This window comes from Anthonomus grandis, chromosome 16, assembly GCF_022605725.1.
Source record: "Anthonomus grandis grandis chromosome 16, icAntGran1.3, whole genome shotgun sequence".
NCBI lineage: Eukaryota > Metazoa > Arthropoda > Insecta > Coleoptera > Curculionidae > Anthonomus > Anthonomus grandis.
Window position 1 is genome coordinate 6,100,732 of NC_065561.1, and position 19,667 is coordinate 6,120,398.

Sequence of the window (19,667 nt, forward strand, 5' to 3'; positions counted from 1 at the left end):
CATTTTTGAGAAATTATCGTGGTTTAATGCATAAATGAAAATATACATTGGAACCCGAGTTGGGCTTAAATTATTGGATTATTTTTTGCCAATGTGGCCACCCCCTATAATAAACTATACAAGTACAAGGTTTTCTTATAGTGTTTACAGTTTCTGTTTTTTTTTCGGAAATAGGGTCTTTCCGAAAATAGGGTCAAAACTTTATCACATTCTCTATAAATAATAAATAAATGTAAATATTCTTGGTGTGTGTAATTTCATCATGATTTACTATTTATAATTTGCAATTTGTTAATAGTGAAATTGTTGTATCGACTCATTATTTTCTACTGTCATACCGTCATGGCCAACTAATTGTTAAGAAACCATTTAGTATTTTTGCGATAAAAAAGGAGGTTTTTATTTTTAAAAAAAGTCACTTTTGACGGTTTATTAAATTCCATTTAATTTTTTCTTTTTCGAGCAAACGTATGTATTAATAATTAATAAAACTTCATATAAAGTATATTAAAATTGGTTCTCCTGTACCATACAAGGAACTATACAAGAAATAATGATAAAGGTTTCTTTCTAGGAAACATTGATAATTATATGGTTTTCAACGTCATTATTGATAACTTAAATATGTCAAAACGCCTAGACTTAGAGATAGGACATTATACAGAAAAAATGGAGATTTGAATATAGAATCTAAAAATGCCTTAGTATATACGGTGTTTAATTTTAAAATAATGAAGTTAACACCTACTTTCAGTATAACCGGAAGTGCCACTATCTTCAAAATATTTAGGCCGAGTTTCCCCATCTACTTTAGTATATTGTCCAATATTCACGTTTTTTTCAATTTATAGTTTTCTTACAATGGACCTTTGGAAAAATACACTCTAAACAAAAATATTATTAATACTTCAAGTTAAATTGTTTAAGTATTTTGATTCATGAATCAGTAAACAATCAATAAGTAAAATATTTGTTTGATAATTTCTCGAGGAAAAAGGAGAATTAAGGACTGTAGTCCTCATAAAATTACTTACATAGTAATATTTAATAATGGTTTATAAATCTTCTAGAAAATACACCTAACTATTTTGTAACTCCATTGCAATACCATATCTAAATTTGAATTTCAAAGTCAGTTAAATTAATGGGGCAATTAACAATGATATTTCAAAATTATTTTAGCTTTATTAACTCTCGAGAAACATGTTACAATAAAAAGCAAATACTAGCTGCGGAGTTATAATAATTAAAATGTAAAGTTTTCTCGTTATAAGTATGCATTTTCCCATAAGAGATTTAGACCCGCTAGTCATACGCTTCGGTAACTTTTATTCCTTATTACCATTACCAAATTAAAATATGGTAATAGAACTCGATAATACGAAATACGTATTTCTTTAATGCTCTTTAACGGTTTTTTTTCTCAAAAAAACGATTTATCCAAAAGTTTTGAAATATTTTGTATGGGAATTATCCTCAGAGCATATTGGTCGACAAAGTTATCTGAAGCTTAGGAATGTAGGTGAGACGAAAGGTAAACTTAAGTGTAAGTTTTTTATTTTTCAGAAAATTTAAATAACTTAAATTTCATAGTCTCATAAACACGTGTAGCACAAAACAAATAATAAATATGTCTACGTCGTAGCGGACCGCCTCCTAAAAATCTGTCGACGACGTCAAGCACCTACGCCTTAAACACATATGAGTTCAAAAATTGGCTCGGCGCGAAATTGCCATGATTTTACTGTTGTAGTAACTGAGGCTGAGCCAATCAGATGACCTCTGTCGATCGCGCGCCGCACTTCTACTGTGCTATGTCATATTGGTTTTATTTGAATAGATATGCGGAAATAGTCGTTTGCACCATTGGTTTAATCCAAATCATTGCGAATCCCATATTGTAATTTTTTTATTCAAATTAATCCTACAAAAAGGTTAATTTTTTTTTTGTTTTTTAGAGAATTAATTAGCATATACAAAGATAAATTAATTAATAGCATATACAAGATTAAAAAAATATTGTGTTTTTAGAGTTAGATCAATATGACAACTTTATTTCAATACTAATAGCACGCCCCATAAATTCCTTTTCGAGACACAGGTAAAGTTATCGAAGTTAGTATTTGGATCTCAAAATCCATAAATTAGTAAAACTATTTATACCTACATATTTATTCTTTTTGAAAGATACCATTTTATTAGGATCTCATTCCATAGTCCTCTTTGACAGCTCTCAATTAATGGCTTTTTCTTCACTCAGCAGTTTTGTCTCAGCAAGGCTTCAAAACGATTTATATAATTGCTTTTAAAATCTAAAAACTAGATAATAGAAATGCCACAAAACAATTAAAATTAAAATTTAATAAGATCTTCTAATTAACTACGTCACTAATTTATTACATATAATTTAAGTTTGATATATATATAAAAACACAACAAATATTGATTCGACATTAAAATTGCAAATCGAAAATATATATCCACTTATCCTGGTAGTTTCTGAAGATTAAGTTAATACGCACAAAAGGTCGTTTGATCTTCCCAAATGCATGTTTGGTGGTGGTAAAACGGCTGACGGCCAATCATTGCCTGATTTATTTTCGAGTTTTTCAGCTCTGTTTATGCACACTATAATAATGCTCAGGTATCTGGTTATGAAATTACCACAAAATATGATATTGCGATAGGATGTATTAGGTTTTAAAAAAAATCTTTTCCATTTGTCTACAATGTTTTATTGGGCCGCAACTAATGGAATGAACAGATGGAATTTGATAATATAATAATATGTGTTAGCTAAACTAAACAGGGTGTCCCAAAAATATATTGACAAACTTTAAGAGGTGCTAGGGGACCTCAAAAAAATTTGTTTTCTTTAGAAAACAGATGTCCGCAAATGAACCGTTTGAGGTCTAGAGCAAAAAAACTGTTTTTGTTACTATTATTTTGCTCATTAACTAAATTGCTGTTTGCAGTGCAGTTTAGTTATTATTTTGTTCATTAACCAATAAATTATTTTTTACAATAGTTGCTTAAAATGCCGATCATTTGCTTCAACGCAAAGATTACACCGTTGGGTTATTGAGTCGCGAACTCTTTGGAACATTCCGGGAATAGCTTTTACATAGGTACAGCCGGGCATTATCCTTGCCAGTGGCGAAGCATACGAGTAGACAAGGTAGACACTGTCTACCCAAAATTATTCAGTTATTTCTCATTAATTTATTACGTAATTATTTCATGTATTATATATATTGTTGAATTCAAATTAAAAAAAAAATTACACAGAATGTAGTCGCTCTCCTTACTATTATTATATAGTATCTAAACGGCTATATTATCTATCTATCTATAATATCTTAGGCGCGCGCCGCCTGACGCACCAATTAAAATAAAAATGCAGAGCTGACACCCAATTAATGTATACGAGCCCCAGGAAGACATATTGATATTTGTCTTCCGAAATTTGGAGCATCTAATCGAACCATATACGCATCAAGCAGGTGACAGAGGTCCAGCTGCATCAGTATTCAGCCTATTACGTATGCAAAATTTACTCGCGGGAAAGACATTTGCGCTTTTGTCTATCGAAGTCGACCAGCTATTTTATTATGCTCTTGAGGGTTATTGTTTATGGACACGCTTGATCTGTCGGCCGCTATACATCTTCAGTTTTGTTTTTTGATGAATCTGCATTTGGCATTTGGTGCAGGCGCGTGCTATTGTAATTTAATAACTAGTATTTTTATTTTTGGGTGTATAGAAAAGATTTTTTTAGTGGATATTTTAGGGGTTATTTATGAACGACTATTTGATATTGGCAATTGTATTTTAGTTGTGTGTTTATTTGTCTTTAATTAATTTTAAAATAATGGATATTATGGATTTATAAGTTATGGATATACCTATGTTGTGTTTTTTTTTGTAAGTAGTATTTATTTTTATCTATCTATCTTTTCCTGCTAGTAGTAATAATTTTTTCCTTTTTCATATCACTACATATTTTTCTCTCTGAGTTAATATTTCATGCGCTTTCATTCTCTATTTTATTAAAGTGAATAATATTGAATACAATTTTTTTTCTAATTAACAATTTTTATTGTTTGTCTACCCGAAAGAAAAGTTCACGCTTCGCCACTGATCCTTGCTTTCAGAACTTCATTAGGAACAAGTATTTCGTAGACCAAACTTTTCAGATAACCCCAAAGAAAAAAATCTAGCGGGTTGAGATCAGGAGAACGCGCAGGTCAGGCAACGGGACCTCCTCTTCCAATCCTTTGTTAGGAAAAATTGCTAATGTAAATACTGGTGTACGTTTGCATCAAAATATGAAGGTGCCTCATGGTCATGTTATTTGAGATTATATTGAAATCACATATTTTGGTGTTATTTGTAAGGTTTATAGGGATGTTTCGCAATAATCGAGGTAAAGTATTTTGTAGAAAATTGATGTAAATATCTGCATTCAAACAGGCAGAAAACAAGTAAACACTTATGTTCTCTTCAAAAATACCATCTCATGTTTACAGAAAATTGTTGTTGGTATCTTCTAGGGGGCCACGGATGATTTTAATTTCTCCAAGATTTTTGACAGAATAAATCGCCGACCTTTTTTAGCTAAGTGCAAAGCCTTAGATCTTAGTGAATTGCCTGAAATGGTTGGGCAGCATCCTAATGGGTTGTAGACAAAAGATTAAGGTCAGAGAATTTATATCGACCGCATGATGAAAGTTCATCTAGTGTCCCTCAAGATAGACACTGGTCCCATTTTTAAGTTGTTTTTTAATTACATAAACCAGTGGATTACATCTTGCAGTATGCAAGTATCTGAAGTTTGTAGATGACCTAAAAGTATACAAGGTTATTATTTCTGAATCTGATGAGGCCGTTTGGCAGCAAACTTAATAATAACGGATAATTTTCTTTCATTGGTGTAGTATAAACCTCCCCTGTCTTAATTTCAGCGGGATTGACACAGTCTAATTTATGAGAACTTGTTTGACGCCAAAAATGCCAAAATTACTTTTCGGCATCAGTATATTGCAATAATATGAGATGCAATGCAAATTGTGTTTTATTCTAAGATTAACGCGTAATTTTTCACATCCATCTCTAATAATTTTATACTGCTCTTTGGTAAGATCTTAATTAGGTTAAGCATCTGTGGTCTGGTCTCAAGATGAAATTCATAAACTTTTCCAATTTTAAATTTGGTTATCAACATCAATATCTAAATAGGTTGCAGTCTTTATATAATTGATGGAAAGTTAATGAAGGCTGCTTATTCCAACCGTACGACTATTTGAAGTGGGAAACTATGAGACCAATTATGAAATGTGTAGTCCATTGGGTCGATCTTTAGGTCTTCTGAATTGACATTGATCCACTTGAGGGCTCACTCAGCGAATTTGAAAGTAATGTTATGTATGTATTCGAATAGCCTGTAGGTTAGATTATACTAATTGTTGTTATATAAATTTTGTATTTTATATTTAATTATATTTGCTATTTTCTACGAACATTTAAATTATTTATATAAAACATTCAATTTAGTTTTCCCGTTTGTTGATAAATAAAGAAATAATCTGAATTTTATTACATTTTTCTCTTGTCTATGGTCAAAAGGTAACAAATTTCTTATACATTTTAATAACGGCAAAAACTTGAGATATTTCTAGAAAGAACGCAGAGCAGTGAATGGAGAGCTGGGAAACTTAGTTTAGCACTCCCACTAGTAATGATTGAAATATCTTCAGCAGAATAGTCTGCTGAATAGTATGCTAGTTTTTTGAAAAAATAGCTAGCATAAAAATATATAATGCTGGAACCTGTAAACCTGGACGAACTCAGTAAAATGAGATTCATACACTTATAGACCTCATGTTAAGCCCCTTAAATCTAAGCACGTATCTTATGATGTGTTTTTATGTAATATATACTAACATGACGTTAGTTGGAGATTCCCAAAACATCATACTATAAGTGATCAAAGATGCATATTAAACTTGTTTTAAGGGATTTAGGAAAAGCCTTTCTCGTAAACGTCATATTAATGCGTAGGAACTATTGTTTTTTGACAAAAGTGTGTGTGGATAAGAGATATTTAATATAAATTAGAGACAGGAATCAATATGTAGACCAAGGACTTTTAAGCGAGTTACTTCCCGGGCAGATTTTTGTTATATTTTGCAAGTGGGGAATTTTGGAGCATAGTTTTGAAAAAAATCACTAGCCGGGTTTTATTAGCATTCAATTTAAAAGGATAACTTTCACACTACTCCTGCATCCTCTTTACCACAGGAAAATCATTGACAGAACATCCCAGGATCAGATCCTCTGCCAAGAATATAAAAGGGGTATCAGCCTTAATACGCAGCTAATGGTGACAACACATTCTGGAAAAATTAAGAACAACTTTTACATTAGTATTATTGATTCTTCATTACACATTGTCAATTACCATTGCCAATTTATTGTAAGTGCTTTCATTATACATTGTCAATAAATAAAAAAACTGATACATCACAAATCCTTGCAAGTGTAATTTTTGACTTAGGATCATTGTTACCATGGCTAGTCATGTATTTGTCATGCATTTACCACTAAACAGATTAGAAAGCCATAAAAAAAGAAAATAAGTCAAAGCTAGATATTAAAAAAACTACTTAAAACTAGTTTTTCTTGGGAGTAATATTCATTTTGGTCGCGTTTTTCGGAGCACTTTAAAATGGCGGCTTATACATACTGCGGAGCTGCAGGCGCCTCTAAAAAATAGAAAATAATATTTTATTCAAAAAATACTTGTCATCCTAAAAGCGAAATTACAGTTTTTTATAAAATAATATTTTATCGTTTTATTTCGAGTTAATGTAAAAAGATTTTATGTCCAACGTGGCAGCTTCTCGCGTTAAAGCTGTACGACGTCATCGTCGCAAAAATCTATGATTATTGAGAGCATTAGCGTTTATCCCGTCAGAGGCAAGGGTTAATGGCTGTTCACTAGCATTCAATTACTGTTCTTCTCGGCTGGCAAAGCCATAAAAGACTTTTTACAACTCTTTTAGTATTTTATTTTAGTATAACCTATCGAAAAAAAAAATTTTGGTCTATTCAAACAAGATTTATTTAGTTGCTTAAGCCGTGAATATTACAATAAACAATTTTTTTGGTATGGAGAAAACTAAAACTTCTGAGCAATGGGAGCAAACGTTTTTAGGACGTTTGAAAATCATATGACAAATCCCTTGAGTTCCAAGTGCAAGAAAAGGTATTGAAGAATAAGCTGTAAGTCCGTTCGTTTAGTGAATAAATAGAGCTTAAGTAAATAAATAAGGCTGAGCTAGAAATTGCAAGTTTAAAACAAAAACGAGGGTATTTTAAAAGGTAGACTTATAGAGTAAAAAACGATTTTCGTAATTTTTAATTGGATCGACCTTTAGAAAGGAAGATTTTAAGTTTGTTGACTGTAAAGTTAGAGAAGAATGAGCCTGCCTGGGATGAATTTAATGATATTCAAAAGAAGATGCAAAGTGCTAATGAAGTGGCCAGCCAAGAAAATTAAGAGCAAAGGGCTAGATTTGAGGACAAATATTCAATAAAAATTCGATACCCATATTTGATGAGCAGTATCACAGAACACAAATATAGAGAAATGCTTGTTGCCTAATGAACAAACAGAAATTCTGTTGACAGCTTTATTGACGTTTTTGACAGAGACGGGGGCAACCATCATGGGTGGCATGTGGCGGGAAATTTAAGCCTGATCTATTGCCTGATATTTAAATTTTAGGTAATTTGCAGATTTACAAAAGTTGATGCGTTAACTGACGAGTGATGAGATATATTTAAATAGAATTTTATTAAAAAAAAAACAATATGCTTATCATTTAATTAAAATCGTTAATTTTGCTGAGAAAAAAATAAAAATATTGCATCTCAAACATCCCTCATTACTTTAATCAAGAATTAACACATCAACTAAAATATTATTTAATTTAAATTTGGTTCTCAAGACATTGCTTATTAAGATATTTAGCTATAGATACTTACCAAGGATTATAAATTGGCAGGATAGATATGGGACCAAATTTTAAATAAAAAAAACAAAATTAAACTATCTTTTAAATATTTTATTTTAAGATGAAATAAAATAAATTTAACAAAGGGTTTTAAAATGCATAAAAAAAGTTACAATATATTCTAAATTAGATACTGCAAACTGTAAGTATGGTATTAATAAGATCTTTTTATGTAAAAAATAGAATTGTTGCAGGTATAAAGCATATTTTAACTGAAAATCCTAATTTCTGGATTTTCAAAAAAAAATTATCTGCTTTTTTTTTGTTTCCATAAGTGTATAAAACGTTATAAGAAACAAGTTACAAACATACCTAAATAAAAAATTAAACATATATATTTTTTAACCATCTATACAATTGTAACAAAGTAATATATATCTACATATTATGGAAAACAAAATATAAACTCTTATAAAGACAGAAACTCTTGAAATAAATCTGGCTTTCCATTGTAAATAAGTTAATAAATATGACTAGATATAACACAAATACACATGTACAAGATAATATGCATGTTTTTTTTTCCATTTTAAATTTTTAGTATAAGAAAATAAAAACAAAATCTGACTTTTGATTTTTGGTTAGTCACAATTGGGTAAAGATGTCATATGTCAGTGGGGTTGTCTGCAGTAAGTATGGAACATGAAACATAAGAAAACATATTAAGACAGTGTATTGTGTATACAATATTATATTTTAATTGGGTTAAAATTAAATCTCCTAATAAGAATTTTATCATAATGATCCAAAATACATATGTCTTTATTATTAGTAAGTATTAATTATCACATTAGTTATGATTACAATTAAGGTTCTAAATAATACCAAAGTTTACAGAATAGAATACTATTATATTGTATTCTATTCTGTAAACTTTGATAATACTTTAAACGATTTTTATAACATGATTTTAATTATGGGTCAGTAAATAAAATAAGACTGTAAAGAGCATAGCATTTACTATCAAAATATCTCAGGTAATTTAGGTATTTTAAAAAATAAGATATTACATACTAAAATCTCAGTATCATTAGCTAAAAAGTTATATAAATAATTATTCTGAGATCAAATTTTGAAGGCATTTTAGATTGTCAAAACTTTCTGTTTTCTAGAATGAGCAATACTTAAAGATTGTCGTTGTGGTTTTGAAGTTGGCTTTTGATTTTATACTTTAAATATTTATAAACCAACCAAAACTTTTTCTCTAAATTGACTAAATGACCACGGCTATCTATAAAGTGCATAGCTTAAGGCGGATTAAGTCGATTAAGGAAATCAGTTTTTGAGAGGGATATGTCAATCTGCATGGGTCATTATTTTCTTTAAATTGAACAAATAGATGTTTCTACTCCATGTGAATATCATTTCTACCCAAGAACCAGAAAAGTGTTTGGAGCAAACTCGATAATTGGTGACATTTTTAGTCGCAATTACATGACTGACAAGATTTTTGTAAGGATGGATTCAATGGAAATTAAGAAAATCTATGATTTCTGTGACTGTCTAGGCAATTCCTAATATACAAACTAGTGCATAAAGGATATTTGCATGAATATCTTAATCTAGATGAAGACAAGGAAAAAAAAATAGTTGATATTTTCCCAGTGAAGGTTCAATTAAAATTGAATTGTAAAAAAAAAGTTAAATTGAGAACAGTGACATAGATATGTCCAAAATAGGATTAAATCTATTATATTATCATCCTGGAAAATGATAATACATCCAAGATGCATCTAAACATTATTATAAAACACTTAGTTTTCCACCCAAAGAGAACTTAAAAAAGTCAATCGTCAAATACGACAGTTGTCATTAACGTCACCATTGTCATATTTGATGTACGTCAAAAATTAGACAATCAGAATGGATCGGCCATCTTGGGTGGCAGACTACTAAATCAAACGTTTTCAGATCTTCAAAAGTTTATTTATTTAAAATCTTTATTAGATGAAAAAAAATATAGGTTATTAGGGATTTCCATGCATCTTATAAAAATTATTTAGTTGTTTGCCAAATTATTAAACATGTAAATAAAGAACTAATATTTCATAACCATTTAAATGCTTTTTTGAATATCATTGTGTAACAAAGGAATCAAACATCCTTTTAACAAATTTATATGACAATATCACTAAACATTTGCGTGCCTTGAAATGTTTAGGACAAGACAAGACTATTTGATACATGGGATCCATTGATTTTTTATACGATGGCAAATAAATTTGATCGTGTCACATGTACAAAACGGGAATCATTCAAATATGAAAGAGACTTATTACACTTCTAAGATTTAAATAGACAGATTGAGGATTTAAGATTTACGCATTGTCCAACTTAAAAGCAATATCTTGCTGTGTGACCTCACGCTGTACTGTTAAATTTTAAAGTGCTATTATTTCTTTTTCAATTTGTTATGGCTGTTTATACTTCTTCCAAAAGAGTTCAAATTATTAAATTGTTTTAAAGGGACCATTTGGCAGTACAATGTAAGTTGAAAAATTCATCCATTATCCCAAAGATGTTGGTCATACAAAAGATAGCGGGGGTAGTTTATCTTTAGTTTTAATTAGATGTCTTTTTCATGTATTATTGGTTTAAAAAGCTGGGGTTATGCCGAAGGGAGAAAAAAAGCGGGATAGTTGTGACGAGATTGGTTCGAAATAAGTAAACGACCTAAAAGTTTTGATATAGTTTGTTTGTTTGATAAAATTAAATAAAAATTTATACTTATTCACATACTGAAATTATATTTTATATATAGATTTAAGAGGGAAAAAATTACTGACTGCTAATTTATTTAATGAAAGGAATTCTTTTTTAAAATCTTTACGAGAAAGTGGGATGTTAAAAAGTCTGTAAAACAAGGAATGGAAAGCAGCAAATTTATGTGAAGACAGTGATGTTGAATTATATTGTATAATATTATCTGTTGTTGCTTGTTTACGGAATATTTTAAAGGATATCTTATTTCTTTCTGTCTTAAGTAATAATCTAAGAATGGTAAGGTGTTGTTCTGTTCCTGTTCGATTGTAAACTCAATTTTAGATTGAAGAGAGTTGAAATAATTATGGAAATTTGTAAGCTCTACCTCACTTCCATTCCAAATCATACAGATATCATCCACATACCGTTTATAAAAGATGATGTTATTTTTAAAATTACTGCTCATTATTTTTGTTTCTAAGTTACTAAGAAATACTTCACTAAGAAATGGCGATAACAAGAGCCCATTGCTAGTCCGTCTTTTTGATTAAAAAAACAGTTGTTAAATTGGAAAAAAATTTGATCTAACATAGTAGAAAGAAGCAAAAGTAGATTTTCCACCAAGAGTGAATCAAGTTTCCCCCTGAGAAGCTCTTTGACTAAGACCAGACATTCAATGGAAATAAAAATCGGTGGAATGCTTGGAAAAAGGTTTTTCACGTCTAGCGATATAAGCTGGGCTGTATCTGGAACGTGAACGTGAACATTCTGAATGCTCTTGGCAAAATTCACTGAATTTGTTACAGAATATGGCAGAATATGGATACAGTTTTTAAAAGACCAGATCTGTCCTGTGTTAATGAAAGGTTTGAATTTGATGGCCACCTAGTTTTTAATAACCTTAAATAATTCTAGATTCTCAAATGATGGTTAGATTTCTGAAATGTATAAGGTGATTTCATTGTTTAGTTGAGTTCTTTGTACATAGATAGCGCCACTTTATTGAAAGTTTTGTTTATTTATATGTTAGGTGTTTTGTGTATGTTATGGTAAGTTTTTGTTGAATTTTTCTTTTTTCGGGTTACATCATCTTAATTATTATAGGTCTGATGATGCTCTAGTCGACCGAAACATGTAACCTTTGTCATTTTATTAAATGTTTCTATGATGATTTAGATTTTGTGTGTTTTTACCTTTTATAAAAGAGTACAATGTAAAGATTTTTTTAATTATATTTGAAAATAAGCCGGTTCGTTGCAAAAAAGTAAATTTAAATATGGTTTCAAATTTTAAGACATAAAAGGATGATTCTTTAAGATTGTCATAAATGCCACACGAAAGTGAAAGAACCTTCTATCGAAAGGATCCAAGAGCAAGAACGACTGGATGAAATGGTTTATAGTACCCTAAATGTGGATTTAACACAATAAAGTAGAAAAGTGAAGAGGAAATGAGTATGGACCATAAAACTGTTACTAGTATTGACTGAAAATACATCTGCCCATAAGCCCCAATATGTTTTTGAGAGTTTTAATTTGGTTAAAGCCCTCAGTTAAATACAGGAAGCCCACTATTGGTATCTTTGCAATTGGTATATTAGCAAACTAGTAGAATTCTTTGTGTGGATTTAATTGGTGAACAGATTAAAAATCGCGTTTCGCGCGAGAGATAATATTTTTCTTAATAAAAAAGTTTTTTTACACTGGTTTTTTTACCTAAACCTAAAAATAACAACGTTATAGCGATATTAATAAGTTTATCAATATTAGGCAAGTTGGCTTTCAAATATAAAAATAACATTAAGTAAACCTACTTAAATTACAGTAAATTAGGAAAAACGTCGCCTTCTCGTTTTATACATTTCTGAGCACACTAAGGCATGCGTCTTATAGCTATTTAGATTGATGTTTTATCTATTGAAACAGATTAATTATAACCAGCTGCGAAACTAAAGCGAAATCGCCAATTTCAAATCATTTTTAAGTCACGCCTCTTGAGAAGACGTCAGAGTCTTATCGCATAGTTCGGGAGTCGGTCTCCGCGAGCGTCTATTACGTGTAATTTCTAATCGCAGATTAGTGCGTAGGCATGGGACTATTTTTTGGATCAAATTTCGATAATCACCAGCAAATCGGAACGAATAAAAAGCAAATGGAAACATTGGGTCTTAAGCTGTGTTTCCGAGAGTTTAAACTGATAAACTGTTAATTATTATTACTAAATGTTTGAAATACAGATTTAAGTACAAATTTTCCCAAGGTATAGGTAATTAAGTTATTTGTTAGATTAGCGATATTTTGCACTTTAAAAAATGTAAATCGCAGTTTAGCAAAATGCAAAAAATAAATAAAAAAATTAAAATATTGAACCATTTATAATTTAATAAATTTCTGCCTAAAAGATTTGTTTTTTTAATAATTTATGTTAATAAAGAATTAAGTAATTCAAATTCAAAAATAGTCTATTTGCCAAACGTCAATCTACAAAGCTGTATGAAAATAAAAATTAGATTCTATCTAATGTATAAATATAGCCAATTAAAATGACAAATTGGACAGTTTCGCGATTTTGTGATTGATTTCGCGATGTAAGCGACAGCGTTGAGCCCTTAACATAAAAAGCTCAGTGAAGGATCATCCTTAACGAAGCAAAGACTGGCAAGGCTGTTTTTGCTCTTAGGGTCACCCGTGCTGAAAACACGGATGTGACAAGTGTGAAGTTCCTATAGTAGTACACCTGCACTTCAAGCTTCAATGTGAATAATATATTTACTATCCGAGAAAAATATTTTAAACCACTTATATGTGCTCAGAAAACTAGCGTTGAGCGTTTCACACAAGTTACACCATGCACAAGGAACACATGCAATCTTGGTCGGGGGGAGAGGGCATTTGTCGGCAGTGCCAAGAATGTTTGATGTGCAACGTATTAATTTTAAGGCTCTGAGATTTCTTGCAGGCTGTAGATTGGTCTATGAGACTCTCGGAATTCTTATTGTACCCTCCTTCTATCTCCTTGTAAACCTTATGTTCGTTAAGAGGGACGAGGAGCACTTTGAGATCCATAATGACGTGCACAGTCATAACACTAGACACAGATGTAATCTTGTTCCAGCCTATTGGAGACTTGAAAGGTGTCAAAGTAGACAAGGATAAAGGGCAATTCAATTTTACAACAAATTGCCAGGTACTCAATTTAAAATTAAAATTAAGGAAATTTTAATAAGAAATGTATTTTATAGTAGTGAAGAATATCTGCACTTTTAATTTTATTCTAAATTTGTATATAGACAAAAACTTAGTTTCTTTCAATACTACTATTGCTCTAAATTATCCTTGACGTATATTGGCAAGTTTTTACATTAATAAATGAATTTGAATCAGGGTTGCTAAGAAAATTAGAAAGGAATTAAAATTAATAACTGGATGATCGCAAACATTCAGTTATTCTTCCGAAAGGTCATATTTTAATGAAAGTAGTTAAAAGATATAAGCATGACACATTGATGCATTTTGGCTTACAGCTATTACTGTCTTCAGTTAGAGAAAGGTATTGGCCATTATTAGACTGTATGTAAGAAAATTGTCAAATTTTGTGTCAAATATATTAAGGCGAGTTCTGCTTGTTTGATAATTTAATGGGAGATTTGCCTGAATTTAGAGTTAATAACAATTTTCGATTTTTAAATGTGAATACTCATTTCGGCGGATAATTTTTCTTGACGGACCGGAAAATGCGAGAAGCGAAGGTCCTAAAGGCCTATTTGCTTATTCATTTATATATGTCAAAAAACAGTACATATAAAGCTGTTATTAGAGCTAATGACTAATGTTTGAGAATAAACATTACTGGGATTGCGCTGGTTCAATGGAAGAATAAAAAGAGCGTTGAATTGCTTATAATCTAATAGTTTGTATTACTGCACAGTGCACACAATACCGTAATTACCGATCAACCTTAGTTTACAGATTTAGCTTCGAGATTAAGGGAGAGCGAGAAATTTTTTAGTTAAAGAAAAAAAGTATTTAGTTGCTTTTATTATGAGTAATTACTCTATTGCCGAGAGTTTGGCTTTTAGCCGCGAAACGAGAGAATGAGAAAAAATGTGTCACTGAGATGAGTAACCGAGATTTATAACACCCGAAGAGCGAGTGGCGGGCAACTGCATCTTTTCCGTGCTTATGATCTATTTTTAGATTTTTCGGGGAGGAGCCGGTAGCGAGCGTGACAATTATTACAATAACAATACAAAGAAATCAACGAGAAAGAGGATTAAGAGATAGGATTATTAATTTGACAAAAATGGGTTGTGTTTCCACAACAACTAAAGTCTGTTTGAGTACGCTTAAAAGCTCTGTTAGCGAACAAGGAAAACCGCTAAACATTTCTTCTGACAATGGCTTGAATTACGTTGGCGTGAATAATAAGCTTGGAGAATTTATGAAAATCATCTTGTAAACTCATTCCAACAAAATACTATAATTAGTTGACGCGAAGATTATATTAAATGGTATTTCATTCCAACACGGGAAAAAACTTTGGAGAAGCGATTTACGAGGCTGAAATAAAAAGTTGTAAATCTGTTTAAATCACGTTATGAGACCTAGTTTGTTTATGTTTGAGGCATTCTCGACCATATTGACTCACGTAGCCCCCACGTGAGTCCCATCATCCCTAATTCTCGTTTCTTATGTCTTTAATTACTTTATCCTTAACAGCATTGACTTACAAGTTATTAAAAAGTATATGTATAGAAATAAATATATTGTCGCTCTCAATTATTAAAATACCATCCAGGTCTGTATGTTTCAAAAAGAAGGTGCAAGTTGTGGAAAATAGTAACTAAGACAATTTAATTAAATTTACTTATGAAATGATACGTGGATGCAATAAGAAATATCCTTTCCTCTATTTTCCTTGTATTGCTGTGAGCGTGTGTAAGCGCTCAGGAGCCGCCAGTTTTGCAAATCATCTTTTAAAGTTCCTATAATAGCAATATCAGTTTGAGTACTCATACTTTTCTAATTATGAAAAGTTGATTTTTCTACCTAATATTATTTACAAATTAAGCTAGTTTTTCATTTACATCCTTTTCTGCTTCTAAAACATTATCCATACAAAAATTTTATCCAAGGATATCACTTTAATATTATTTTGAGCCTTTTTCATTCGTTCACATAAGAGTTGAAACACATATAAAAAGCTAATTGATGTTAATAATAATTCAGTTTAAAATTAGTTAAAATAAACCAATATAATAAATATACTTAAAATATATTTTATAGGAAAAAGATAAAGTTTATCATAAAACACATTTCTTAACTATCGTTAATAAAATTAAAATAAGGACATAAATGAGCTAAATCTGAATAGAATATATTATATTTTTATATTTATATTTAATCTTACATTTACAATTACTGCCCCAAATTTCCAGTAACTTTACAAAAACAATATAGAACCGAGCACTAAAAAAATAAATAAAAAATTTTTTAAAAGGCTTTTTATGTTAGAATAAAAATCAGGCCATCATCGAACCCTGTAGCCTGCCCTATATTATAAATGGATTTTGGAGCAACGATAAAATTTACAAATATACTATAGCATATTTTTTATTACAATATCTATAGGTTATCATTTATAGTTTCTGATAATAAACCTTTTCATAAAAAAAATACCTTCATTTAATTTTTTTAATTAATTTAGATCCATACCAATTTAAAAACTCAAAGAAGTAAATACAAGTGGAAATAAACCGGGAGCGACTTTTTCTGTCTTTGATTAAAACAAACAAAAGATGTGATTAAAATATTTATAAATTCTCTGTTTGGTTTAACAATAAAAGAAAGGTAAAACAAATCTGTAGATCTCTTTAAAGTCTCCCTTGAAAATATTTTTTATTTTGGAATTTTTTAGGGTTGGTGTTTGTTTAGACTGGAATTTTTTTATCTTAAAATAGAAAAAATAGATATCTTAAATAATGAAAAATATTATGGATTCAAAGACTATTAAATTCAGTCTATTTAGTAAAATAGAAAATTTCATTGTTGTTTTGTGCTTTAGGAAATATGAAAAATAAATGTATAAAAAAATTAATATAAAATTGTCTAGTTTAAACACTACTTTTTATTTTTTTTAATGTAGCAAAAACCTTAAAGAATATTTCATAATTAGAATATTTATCAAAAATAGAAAATCAATCACAATGTATTTTTCAGGAGCTGTACCATGAACAGTGCGATTTTGTATGCGTAATGTTTGCATCAATCCCAAATTTCTCAGAGTTCTATGTTGAACTTGAAGGAAACAACGAAGGCGTAGAATGTCTACGACTATTAAATGAAATAATTGCAGATTTTGATGAAATTTTATCGGAAGATCAATTTAGATATATTGAGAAAATTAAGAGTACGGGAGCTACTTACATGGCAGCATCAGGTAAGAAGAAATCTATTTTAGTTTAATAAATTATATTTGTCTTATTCCTATATCTATAGATTAAACGTGATGAAATATATAAAAACTTAACTAAAAGAAAACTAAACCATAACCATATCTTTTAAAGATAGCATCGTTTTTAGTTCTTAGTATTTTTGCAGTCCTATAAGCTTATCATTTTACAGTAAGTATGTTCCTATGCCTATCTGCAGCCATTTACGAGCAGAAAAATAGTGATTTTTTAATAATTTCGTAGATGCAATAAATGCATAAGCATTGCGTAACAATAATGTTAGGCAACTAGGCTCCGAAAAAACTTAATATTTCAAAAATCATTATTTTAATTCTTGCGCTTAGTTATCCGTAACCACATTTGCTTTGTGTTATAATTTTACAATATATTTACTTGAAATTAGTGAAAAACTCAAACATAAAACAGTAAAAATGAACCACCATGTAGTAAGTAGCGACATTTAAAAAAAAACCAATTTACAATAAACAAAAGCAGTTTTTTTTAATTCGTAAATATACCAGATTGCTATGAAATATTATAATGGTTGTTAAATTAACAGCAATATTTTCTTTGAAATTTTAAACTTTAAAATTATCCTTATAATTTGAAAAAAAAAAAATTTATTTTATTTGATTTTCTTTAATGCTATATTATAGGAAAATTTCAAAATCCTTTTTCTTATTTATTTTAATTTATTATTTAAAATTAATAATTATCGTTCCAAGATTACTAATAATTATAATATTAATTATGGGTGAATCTATAATAAGGGTGAAACTATAATTTGTTTATAATTTTTTGAAATTATAATTCTTGTTATATTCTAGGCTCATATGCATATATGGGATAACATATTAAATATTGGTATTATATGGGAATTATATATTGCTAGTATATATGGTGTGGACCAATGAAAATATTCCACACAGTTTTTTTACATATTCTATAAAATAAAATAAAACACTCTTACGTAAATTTTTGATTCGAAGGGGACCAATAAATTTTCAACGATTCAACTTCATCCCCTACTTGGGTATTTGGATTTTTGAATGATTTGTAATATTGTCTGTGCCTTTAAATAATTCATCTGGCAAAATAACATCCTTATATTTGCGGTTATGTTACTTCCTACATTTTAAAATTTGTAAAAAAGTGTATTTGATGTTTCGTCAGTCAACAATATTAAATTCACATCAGTTTTAGCACAAAAAATACATTTTAATAATTCCGCCATGATATTTTCTTGAACACTTCAAATAATTTTATTATGTTCACGCATTGCACGTTGTAAACCCACAAAAAGAAGCATTCAATATAATAAACAAAACTGCGCCGAAAGCACAACACAAAAATATAGAGTAATGGTGGTTGCATACAAACTGAAAGAAATTCTTCTGACAAATCTGCAAAGTTCCTCTTGCTTGGCAAAAAAAACTAATGTAACTAACTTAACAGTTTGACGTACTTTTAATTTCATGACCCCATCTTATATACCCGACTAACTATCTCGCTCGCGCATAATTGTGTCTGGGGGGATGATTGGCCCATGGGGTTGGTCTGGCTGCATACAAAAGTTATTAAAATATTCCCCTGAATGTCAGATATAGAAATTCAAAGTAAGAAAATAAGTAAGATGCAAATATTTTTAGTGCAACTTTAAAGCGTCTGGCGGAAGTGACCGCCAACAGGAAGTGTCTGGCAATATTGGATAATGATTTTTTACACTATTTTGTCAACCATATCCAAAAACCAGCAGGAAGAATTTAAGTAAGGCAAGCCATATTTTCACGTACCTCTTTTACCTGTTACCTGTAAAAGAGCCTCGTACCCAAGGTAGCGGATACGCATGTATCCTTAGACATATGTTATTGTACATTTTCTGAAAATTTCGAGCGGGAGAAAATAAGTAACGTCTGGGGGGCCTGGGATCTTGGACTACATGGTTTCTTAAATACGTACCCATTACAGCACCGTTTTTTTTTAATAGTGTCGTTGCTTTAACAATGTTCTATGCCCTGATGATGGTCTATGGCCAAAACCGCTAGGCAGCAATTTTCAATTACAATTATACGCTGAAGACAAAAATGAGTGTTTTTACTTACGTTATTTATTACGATAAATAAAACACAAAAATTGATCTAACTATTATTAGTACAAAATAATCATTTAAAAAGAAACATAACTATCATTAGTACAAAACTCCTGTCCTGTTTAATAAAATAAATTTATTAAATAATATGTTCAAAAGGATCCCTATTAACATACATACAGTGATAAAATCGATTTTTGATTTCTTTTTTTACATTTTCATATTTTTTACTACAACACATTTTCACCTATCTTTGTACACTCTGTGGAAATCCGCTCTTGCAAATCTTGAAAAAAAGCCGACTCTGTTTTATAAATAACTGATTTTAAATGACGCCAAAGGAAAA

At 29.9% G+C, this 19,667-nt stretch overlaps 1 protein-coding gene across 3 annotated transcripts in view; it reads left to right on the top strand.

Moving 5' to 3' along the window:
- LOC126745931 (adenylate cyclase type 5) overlaps window positions 1-19,667 on the top strand; it is a 652,711-nt gene that overhangs the window by 591,849 nt on the left and 41,195 nt on the right. For all 3 annotated transcript variants that reach the window (XM_050453997.1, XM_050453996.1, XM_050453998.1), the window contains one exon: window positions 17,000-17,219. In XM_050453997.1, the coding sequence (XP_050309954.1) occupies window positions 17,000-17,219 (220 nt within the window). The remainder of the gene's footprint in view (window positions 1-16,999; window positions 17,220-19,667) is intronic.